Source organism: Setaria italica, chromosome VI, assembly GCF_000263155.2.
Source record: "Setaria italica strain Yugu1 chromosome VI, Setaria_italica_v2.0, whole genome shotgun sequence".
Taxonomy (NCBI): Eukaryota; Viridiplantae; Streptophyta; class Magnoliopsida; order Poales; family Poaceae; genus Setaria; species Setaria italica.
This window is the reverse complement of record NC_028455.1, coordinates 29,254,846-29,265,370: the sequence shown is the minus strand read 5'-3', so window position 1 is coordinate 29,265,370 and position 10,525 is coordinate 29,254,846. Positions and strand designations below refer to the sequence as shown.

At 38.6% G+C, this 10,525-nt stretch overlaps 1 protein-coding gene across 1 annotated transcript; it reads right to left on the bottom strand.

Moving 5' to 3' along the window:
* Positions 1–9: 9 nt before the first annotated feature.
* LOC101766413 (conserved oligomeric Golgi complex subunit 3) lies at positions 10–10,152 on the bottom strand. Its single transcript, XM_004973534.4, has 25 exons — positions 9,987–10,152; positions 9,773–9,856; positions 9,269–9,370; positions 9,121–9,165; positions 8,968–9,042; positions 8,769–8,864; positions 7,980–8,057; positions 6,666–6,751; positions 6,509–6,575; positions 6,355–6,417; positions 6,173–6,274; positions 5,956–6,060; positions 5,777–5,869; positions 5,304–5,392; positions 4,278–4,497; positions 3,496–3,579; positions 3,042–3,158; positions 2,903–2,935; positions 2,672–2,758; positions 2,497–2,559; positions 2,099–2,215; positions 1,726–1,818; positions 1,248–1,373; positions 1,057–1,157; positions 10–267 (listed from the first exon to the last, which is right to left on the bottom strand). Exons 1-25 carry the CDS (start codon positions 10,071–10,073, stop codon positions 138–140), a joined length of 2,343 nt encoding a protein of 780 aa, XP_004973591.1. The 5' UTR covers positions 10,074–10,152; the 3' UTR covers positions 10–137.
* Between the last annotated feature and the right edge of the window lie 373 nt (positions 10,153–10,525).

Genomic DNA, 10,525 nt, shown 5'->3' with positions numbered 1-10,525 from the left:
CAAGGAAAATTTACAACAGCAACCCGGTAGAGGTTCGTAAGTGTGACAACAACTGTTACTTTGGTTATACTTGAAAGAACTGCACTGCAATCTCCAAAGGGTCTTGTAGGCAGGCTTAATGAGACTCTGTGTACAGGCTACAAAAGGCTGTCAAGCTGAGACTGCAAATCAGGTATCGGCAACATGCTGATAGATTGCATTTCCTCAGTCGAGTATTCCGACTTCAGAAGGGATTGCAGCTGTATATGAGCCTCCACTATATTTGTCCTGGGATGAAAGAGAAAGGCATAAGCATAAATACATTGAAAGTTAGAGAGTTTCTCTGGGTATTTTAATACACCACAGCTAAATAATTCAAGAAATAATTACGATTATTTTTCTAGTTGATTAGTTTCATTCGTAGCAAACTAATATTCCTGTCAGAAGTGCAGTTTCACCATGTAAAACTTATATATTGCAAGCAACACTGGCATCAGACCGAGTAGCAGTGCATACGCCATAGCAGATAGCACGTTCTAAACTGCAGCAACATGCTGTCTACAGTTCAATACATTCATGAGGAAAGAACCTTGTATACACCAAATTAATCAACAAGGAACTAAGATCAAAAGACTATATGAATGGCATATCAGTACATCGCACAAATAAACAGTGCAGGATTCATAGTTTCAAGGTAGAAAGTACGGCAATTAAATATTTTGAAATGGTGGCTCAGCTACAAGTGTTGCAATTAATTCGTTGTGCTGGTTATGTGTGGGCATGTCTCCTTAGACTGAGTTCATATGCTTCAAAAGATCAGCAATTTGATGTCATAAAGATGATCCAGATTGTAGATACTGCAATTGGTAGACCAAGACTAAGATGTTACAATTTGGTTTTAGTTTTAGGATTTATACAATTCAGACCTTTTTGTGCTGAATTATGAACATAGAGGAAAATACTATGCTGATTTTGGCGAAACACCTAATTCTTGAACTAATCTTGTGAGTACGGATATTCCTTGAAAAATCCAGAAGGCAAAAGGAAGTGTATGGATGTGTGGATGGATATCCTTACTTGATAGGTTTGAATAAGATCATCCTAGTAGATGGATTTTGCAAATACAACCTCATCTTGGTCATTACTTTGGGCAGATCTTCTTGAATAGCGGTGGCAACCTGTTTAGGGGAAAGAAACTTTTCATATAACATTTGGAAAAAAGGAGACATATTTTCTTGCATCATATATTGAAGAATTTGAAAATGCACCTTTTGAACTAACTCTGCAACTTTATCAGGAGAAGCAAAAGCTTGAGTCTTCAGGGGTTTTGCTAGAACAGAATCCAACTTCTGACCCTGGCTACCAGAGGACAATGCAACTTTGACGGCAGTTACCTGCCACAGATTTATGTCATAACCACGTTAGAGTATAGCAGACAAAAGATACAAGGGAGTTACACCTTAGTGGCATTACAATTGCTGCCACCATGCTACCTGACTAGGGACTTTCCAGTACTACATGGGATAGTCAAAGACCTAAAAGGAGCTCAGGCAAACTACATTTACCGAAGAACAAAGTGCAAAGCCTCAAAGTTTGCTCTTAGTAGCATACAACTAACAATTTTCAGTGCCGTCATTGGTTGAAGGATAAAAAAAAACATAGCAACAGTTCAAGACGAACTACAGGTGCATTAAAGGATGCCCCCAAATCATGCAGTAAGGTCTGCAGAATGCTAGATATGGCTACCTTAGTAACAAAAGAGAGCATTGGGTCCACTACTAATTTAGTGATGGACATTATAAACTCTTCACAGGTAGCTTTAAGGCTTTTCTCCAACTCCTGAAATAAAACAGCAATAGCAAAATAAGCCAGAATCAAAGGAAACTGAGAAGCAACTAAAGAAACAATAAAGCCTGTCAGGTAAATATTGCCTACTTTATCTGTTTAGCAAATGTCATGACTTAAATCCATTTCAGTAGCATATGCAGAGAACTGCACATGGAATGCATGCACATATCTAGCCTAATATGGAATACTAAATTTCTAGGAGAAGCAAACAAATAGGTATTTTCCAAATTTGAGGCTGAACCACAAAAAGGCATCAGGTAAAGTTAGTTACTTTTCTGGCATCAATTTGATTCTCCAAAACACGAGGAGAAAAGGTCCTAGCTAGTGATGTTGACCTTGACCAATCAAACAATGAGACCTGACCCCTGAGAATCCTTCTTAGGTGATCCTGCAAAAATATTAATTGCTGTAATTAGCAGTCAGAAACTATCTATTCCAAATAAATACAATGACTGTACGGTAAGTACCAATTAAAACTAAAAATGTAAAGAAGAAAGGAGCAGACCTAAGGAATTTACGTCAGAGAAACCAAAATTATGATTTATGAGAATGAACAAGAGTTTCAAAGGTACATATATGTATATCTAGAATGTCAATGTTCCCTCGCAAACCATATGCAAGAGATAAATAATTAATATTCCAAATGGAATGAACAAAGTTCGTAAATACCAACAAATGGGAAAAATCCAGCTCCTTGTGCGTGACAGAGAACTCAATATCAAATGGAGCAATCTGAAAACATGTATGGCACCGTATGAGTTGCAAGATGAATGAACGAATAATAATTTTTTAAAAAAATGAACGAATAAGATGAAATTTTCATGAAAGGTAGATAGATGGCCACCTGTTCCCTTAGAATGAGGAGGTGCTTAATCAGAAAAAGCTGGCCATCCATTGGGGTTGCTTTCTTTGAGATGACCTTGCTTGCACTCTGTTCACAACATCAATAAAGTGTTTCTCAGAATAACAAACAGTAATATGATACATCATAGCATAAAAACATGAAATAGTGTGTTTTCTTGATCCCATGGAAAATAATAAGAGGGCAAGTTGGGGTAGAAAATTGTGTACCAACCTGAAGAGATGTTGAGCAAACCTCTACAGCGTCCTAGTGTCAATCAGATTAATCTCTTGTCAAGTTAAATGAAAAGGGACTGACCAGTAAATGAAAGATTTAGTGAGACAAATGGTCTTGACTTTAAGAGGTCCAATACCTGGGCTAATCCAGTGAAGACAGAAGGCTCTAAGCAGCGATATAGCTTTGATAGGCATGAAACTGTTTTCTCCAATGGCCTGTACCATGTCAGGTACACATCTGAGTTGTCACCAACCTGCAGATTGAAACAAATAGAACAAGTACTAAGAACCATGTGTTGTCATAAAAACAGATGTAACGACAACAAACAGCTAAACAAATTTAATTTGGGATAAAGCTAAATGGAATTATCTTTGAGACCAGAGAGGGCTAATTAGAGGGTCAAAGTAGTGTGTTATTCAAAGTGCTCATGTCCAAAATGATACGCTATTTTGTGACTCGAGGGAGCGGCACTATTTACATATATAAGTTACAGAGGAACCATGTCTATTAGCCAAAAAACTGCATGTAGGAACAGATAGAGTAAACTTGGAAAGAATCAGTTGCGACTAGTAAGTGAGAAGCAAACTAACAGTAGCACTTGAAGACGTATCCACAGATCGCTCGAGCTTTCCAGGATAATCCAGATCTTCATCAGTAGGGCGGAAATTTGCAATCTGATAAAAAGGGAGATAATAAAGGTTAAACAGAAGTATTAATTAAGAACTCTTGATGCTCAAAGCCCTAAAGTATAAAGATAAATTATTTGAGAAATAATGAAAATGAAAGAGCTATCTTATAAGGTCAGGTCCAACAATCCAATCAATTCTTGGAAGGTCGCCACCTTTCAGGCAGACTTCAGGGTCTTGTTTGAAGGGGCTCGTGCTTACTCTACATGTCATGAAAGCATGTATGCCGGAGGGTATCTTAACAGTGTCATAAAAGATATAGCTTAAGCATGTCAAAAGTTAACTGGAACTCAAGGGAACTCTGCTTATATTATAGTCCAAACAACAGCCTCCAGTGCTAACAAATATGCATGCTCTCCGGTGCATAGATATATGGTCATATGTGGCAACATGTACACTCAACTACCCAAGTTTACACAGACAACTAAATGAGAACCAAGCGATTCAAATGATTATTATGTCACTAGCGCATTTCGATTACCAAGTTTCAGGTTCTCACATCAGAGCATTGAAGATTCAAGTACAAACTTAAAAACAATGGCAGTTTCTGAATACTAAGGAACAATGCCCATACTATATATATATGGTGAAAAATATAATGCAAACATGAGTGTAGCAGCCAAAAAAAGAATGCTGGCAGAAAGGCATAGAGTCATTAGTCAACATATGAACAGGCAGAATGCTACCTCCTCACGGATATGAGTCCGAGCACAAAATGCTAGCCGCTCATGAACATCAGCAAGTATCCTCTGCAATATTGGACGGAGACTGGCAACTGATTCACCACGTCTACTTAGTTGTTCTCCCAGCACTTCAACTTTCAGAATATCAACAAGTTCGCAGAGAGAATCAATATTTCCTTCATATATCAGTCTAGGCCTCAGAGTATCATACAAATATGTGCACCTGAATAAAAGAAATCATTAACTTCATAACAATGAGTATTTAGATCAGACAACATCACAAGAGACCCATGAACCTAATTCTAGTCCAACTACATCACTGACCTATACACTACAAATAGATCCGTGATTATATCGTCTACCGCTACTGGAGGGAGCCTCCTACTTGACTAGCACGCCAAGTTGGATGACTGGTTGACTAGATATAGAGTTAAGCACTCAGCCTGCTAGTCAAGTAGGAGGCTCCCTCAATTATGCTGTACACGGGAGACTGGATACATATAATAGCTGTTTGGTCAATGGCACAATAATAATGTCAATCACATTTATCAAGGGATGTTAACACTGCTAGCTTCCCACAAGATACATCCATACTGACAATGCTAATTTCCAAGCATGAAACGGATGAACATCTTGTCCCACACGATCCAACAGTTCAGACCAACTACTGTGGAGTTCCAGCATAATAGCTGATGTATAGTTATATACCCATTCAAATTGACACCTATAACATCTAAAACTGTATAAAAACTGTACTCTAGGTTTTATGAATTGTTATGTTGATGATCTCTTCAAAGTAACCCCTAGGTTTTAGGATATATTACAGGTTATTGATATGTACAATCCTATGCTTCTGAAATCAAGCTTGGTGAATTTCACAAACTAATCGCCTCAACTAAAAGTAAGTCCGGCAGCATGGCAGCATATACAAATAATGCAACAACAAATCATGACAGAGAACAAATTAACTTACAGCAGCATATACAAATAACACAACAAGAAATCATGGTGAAGAACAAATTAACTTACAGGGGCTCCATTAAAGGAGCCATACTTGAAACATCTGCAGCAGATGATGGGAAGAAGTGAGCAAAAAGCTGATGCTCAAACTGGCATGCCTGACAAGCAACACTAAAACTAGTAAACATGTTTTTCTAGCAATCAAACAGAAGCAACAATTCATTATTATCATTAGAAAAATAAAAAAATACATGTGGATAATGCTCAGCAGCTGACAAAGTATAAGTACAATAGTTACTAAACATGTATAGGGGAGCATTTAATATTAGCCAGTAAATATTAACAAAGCAAAATGAATCAACATCTCTAATTGAGAGTATTACAGTAGAAACTTGCCAGTACAGTTAGTTACGGAATTTCTTCCGCCTTTTCAGTATGCTACGCATGTTTCCTTATACTACCATTATTGCAACTTTCAACTTTCAAAAACAACATTCCAATACAAAGATGAAATATAAACAAGTTAGAAAGTATGCAGTTACCTCCATCAGATAGGCACAACCAGACCTTGTTAAAGATGGTAAGGCCTCTTTTCTTGCAAACTCCGAGATTCGTTGCTGCACCATGCCTCGTACCTAGCAGTCATATCGAACTGTTAAGGCTTAAGAGACAACTGAGTTATGGAGGAACAGAGTGCAAAGGAAATACACTTGTAACTTACCAAGTACAGCCGCTGCTCGCAAAACAAATTGTGACACTCAGAAAGAATCTGCGCGTACTCCTTTCTAGAAGATCTACTTTCAATTTCACCTAATATTGGTTTTAGCTGATTGACAATAATAAAAAAAAGTTGTATCAGAACTGCATTGTCAGATCATATTAGAGACAGCATAATTTGCTATCATCAATGTCAAACATCATATAATGAAAAATTATACCTCACTAGCAGCCGCCTTGAAGCGAACATAGATAAGAGATGCCTCAATACCCTCTGTGACAATGTTTTTGCCAGAATCGCTGCCTCGAATTGCAGCTTGAACCTGCAAGGTTCAACCAAATATCATCTATAGCTGTCTATTTACTCCACTTTTAGTACCAAGGAAACGAAACTGAGAATCACCTGGGATGAAGCACCTTTAAGTATTGACAGCACATGTGAGCGAATCATACCCAATGCACGAGACTGCATAAAAACAACCAAATAATTATCAGGTCCTGTGCTCTAATTCTTTGTGCCTATGAATGTAGCTATTGGATCTGTAGAAGTCATTTACTTGAAGTTGGCGAAACTTGACCAAGTAAACAGCAGATTCAGCATATTGTGGGTTGTTTTCAACATATCTACAATCAGCAACAAGGGAGGTTGCATTAGCTCTGGAAACCTTCGCACTACACTCAAACACAAAGCATTACTATGCAGCTACTACTTACGAGATACAATCATCAAGTCGCTTCAACAGAGGGAGAAACTGTTCATTTCCAATGCTCATATTTTGAGAATAAAAGCTGCTTGAGACCTGTAAACGGAACCATGTGGTTAGCTCACAGTGGTGTGTACATGGCACAGCTAGGTAGTCGTGCCCATTAATGACAAAGCAATTCAACAGGATTCGCATGTCATCAACTGAAGAGTTGTTATGTTGGAAAAGCTCTCCATGACTTCTTTGTCATTATTCTACATGCTGTAAGCCTATCCTGATACTTGGTCATTTGTGTTCTTTTTTTTCACATCTGGGTGATGCTGCCACCCATGATTTATCAGAAACCTTTCTTTTATAGTAATTATTGCACTTACTGGGTCTAGGATTTGATCTCATGACCTTGCTGACCAACTAGGGCTGCTACCACTAGGCTAGTGCTATGGTCTGAGGAAACTTTGACCAGTATATCCTCTAGTCTATAGATATGAACGTGTAAAATAGTCCAATTTTATTAGGAATCCCCAACATGTTTTCATAAAATTTACTGGTCAGATAATGTTAAAATCAAATAACTCAAACAAACTATTTCTTCAATGGAAGAAGTACACAGCACCTGTTATTGGCAATGAACTATTTAAGTAGCAGAAATGCCAGCACAAACTTTTCATCAATTATGCTACACTAGATTTTTTTTCTCAAACACATGCTATGTTTGAAACTCGACATGCTGCAGTTTTAGGTGCCTGCCTTTCACTGTTTTGCATGTAGCAGCTGTTAGTTCACAATTAGCTACAGTTACTTCACCTTTTTATCAAAAGAAAACAAGGCCAAAAGTGCAGCACCAAAGCTAGCATCACACTTACTTATGGCGATCCAAAGGAACACCATACTAGCAGTTGAAAAGTCTATTCATCAGCTGAACATGTTCTAATCTTGCAGATATAGAGTATTTTTAACAGCATCAAAAGCAAGGCCTAGGGGACACATACACACCAATACATATAACAATACAACATTAATCATATGTTGAAACGTAGGGTGTGAAAGTTAAATAGACATTACTCACAACAACCAGATATCAGTTTTTGTGTTTTGCACGAAACAACCACAGGCTGCAATAATAATACAAGTGTAGAAAGTCTTTTCACAGTTAGGTTCAGTAACTTTCACATAAAGTAGTAAGATAAAAAATTCCATATTTTTTTTTACATTGTGTAGCATATTCATCACAGGGGTGTGAGCTCCAGAAGCAACTGAACAAGAATTTTTCATAAGTAGAATAGAAAAATCTTTGTAAGACGCCAATTAGAGACGCAAACCTTACATTTTCCAATTCATCAAAGTAGTTGAGCCTACTTCGAAGTGCCTCTGCAAACTCAATCAGCCTTTGTTTCTCAACCAACTGCATCATTAATAGAAATAATGTTCAGGAGAGGAAGAGCAAAATGTTTTTACCACCAAACGATCAACAAGGAATTAACATAATTGTTTAGTACAAATTAAAATGACACCAGAATCCAGTCATGAAAAGAAGCATTGGGTTTCATTTGTGTTCACCTAAACGCAAAATGCAGAACAGCCTGCCACCCATTGTTTAGCCAATAACCGGGCAAGACGGCCTTATAAATGGGCTAAATGTCCATTTTAACTGTTTAAATGGCCTTTTAAATGAGACATAGCTGACCACCATGTAGCATTTTAATGGGATAAACAGAGTCGTTGATCAGAAGGCACTTGCTATAAACCAAAACAGATGTGAGCTTTTTTCAGTTTGTTTTTAGGTTATTGATGGACCACTATGCCAACCTAATGGAACCTGTCAACAATTACTTGGGTTGATGCCCATGAGGACAAAAATACATGTAGTTTGACTTGTGTACCATAACATGCCTCAACTGAGCTGTGAGACCCATGTATGAAAGTCAGACGCATAGCAATGCTCTATTTTTTTACTCTTCAAGATGTCTTATGTGCACAAGTTATGTAGAATCAACAGTTCTCTCTGTTGGATATTTCTTTTTCCTTTCTGGTCAATATTTCACTATTAAGAATCAAATGGCACTAACACAACTGCAAGAATGATAGTAATATAAGTAGCGCAAAAGGGGCATACCAGTTGGTCACAAGCATCATGCAAAGTTTTTGTCTTCGTGGCAACACTCGAGTGCAAAGACTGCAGTTCTTCAAATAAGTTCAATGTATCATCAACCTGTACAGATGCACTTTAAAAGGTTAGAGCTAAAAGGGGCAAGCTGTATACGTCTGTTACATCTCTTTTCAACATAAACCAACAAAAAGTTTCGCAGGCTTACTTGCTTAAGGATACCGTCACATGTGTTGACACGCTCCTCTAATGTATTCTCATAGAGACGATACTTTTCCTCTGTCTGTCAATAAACCAGAGTGAGCAAACAATACCCTCACAATCTTACCATCACCAAGCAAAATAGTTACATTAAACAAACCTCAGATTTCATAGCAGACTCCAGTTCTGCAAACCACTTGTAAAACTACAGGAAAGAAAAGTGTAATTTCAGAATTCCATTGTCAATGAAAGTTACAAGTAGTACTACAGCCATTAAGCCTAAAGTCAAGGAACGTAAGAATGAAAACCTGATGTGTATTCACCAAGACCGCATCCATGGCACCAGCCTCTTCTAAAGCAGACTCTTTCTCTGGAACAGCCGCACCTCCATCCTTCCCTGAACTCTTTTCCTGATAAACACCCAGAAAACACATTTAAGGAACTATTTATGAACTATATTAACCCAAGCTAGAAAAAGAAACATTAAAACAGGACAAACATATTGTTCAGTAGAAGCCATTCAATGAAATTACCCTACAGGGCCAAATATGCGCTTAGCAACACATGCAGAAATTATAGTATAGCATGTCCGCTAGTCTAGAATTGATCCCAAGTTCACAACACCACAAAAGTAAATAAGCTAAACCCAGCATTGCCAACTCAAACCTCAATTTCGCGGGGCTCAGTGCAACCAGGCATATAATTTACAGCACGGAATAAGACCTTACAGCTCTACGAGGTCTCAACATTCACCGATTCAAGTAAAGCATGCGTACAAAATATGCAGACAATCCTCAGATGTGGGGCCTCACCAGGTTCGCCGGGAACGGCCGCTCGGCGACGGCGTGGGAGAGCGCGGCGATCGCGGCCTTCTGCTGCTCCGTGAGCGGCGCATTCTGCAAAATACGCGAACGCGGAAAGGAAAAAAAAAAGGCTTCAGATCCACGAAACGGCTGACCGCACCTGTGCGAGATCTCGGTCCGGCCACGGCCAGATCTGCCAGAGGCGGAGGGCACGGAAACTAACCTGCTCCCAAGTGGAGGCGAAGTTGTAGCCCTTGGAGACCGCCCCCGACTTGGGCAGCGCGGATGCCGGCGCCGGCGTCGTCGCCATGGGCGGTGTGCTCCCGCGCGGTTCGCGTCAAGCGGAGGGAAGCGGAGCGAGTGAACCAAACCTGTGAATACAAAACCTGCCCGTTAAAAAAACTCCCGTCACGGGTTTAATTTTTGCTCAAATCCGTACGGGTACCACGGGTCGCCCGTGGTACTAAGGCAAGCAACCAAAAATAATTATTATATATATATATTCACAATTTAATTTATATGCACGCGGAAATATAGAAAGACAAGACATAAAAGTTATCAAACAAAAAACCACATGCTAACAAAGTACTTCAGTTAATAAATCAATAGTATAAATCTTAAACTACCAATAGTATAAATCTTAAACTACCAAGTTCAGTATTTAACAATTCAACTCATGATAAGAATTAAGAAGTACTCCCTCCATCTCAAATTCTAAGTCATTCCAAGAATCTTGGAGAGTTAAAGTATCTCAAGTTTGAC

Coding starts and splice junctions, on each gene's coding strand:
- LOC101766413 (XM_004973534.4), bottom strand. CDS start 10,073: ATGGCGACGACGCCGGCGCCGGCATCCGCGCTGCCCAAGTCGGGGGCG. Junction 5,393..5,776: donor GTTGTGCCTATCTGATGGAG/GTAACTGCATAC, acceptor GTTGCTTGTCAG/GCATGCCAGTTTGAGCATCA. Junction 3,159..3,495: donor ATACGTCTTCAAGTGCTACT/GTTAGTTTGCTT, acceptor TTCAATCTGCAG/GTTGGTGACAACTCAGATGT.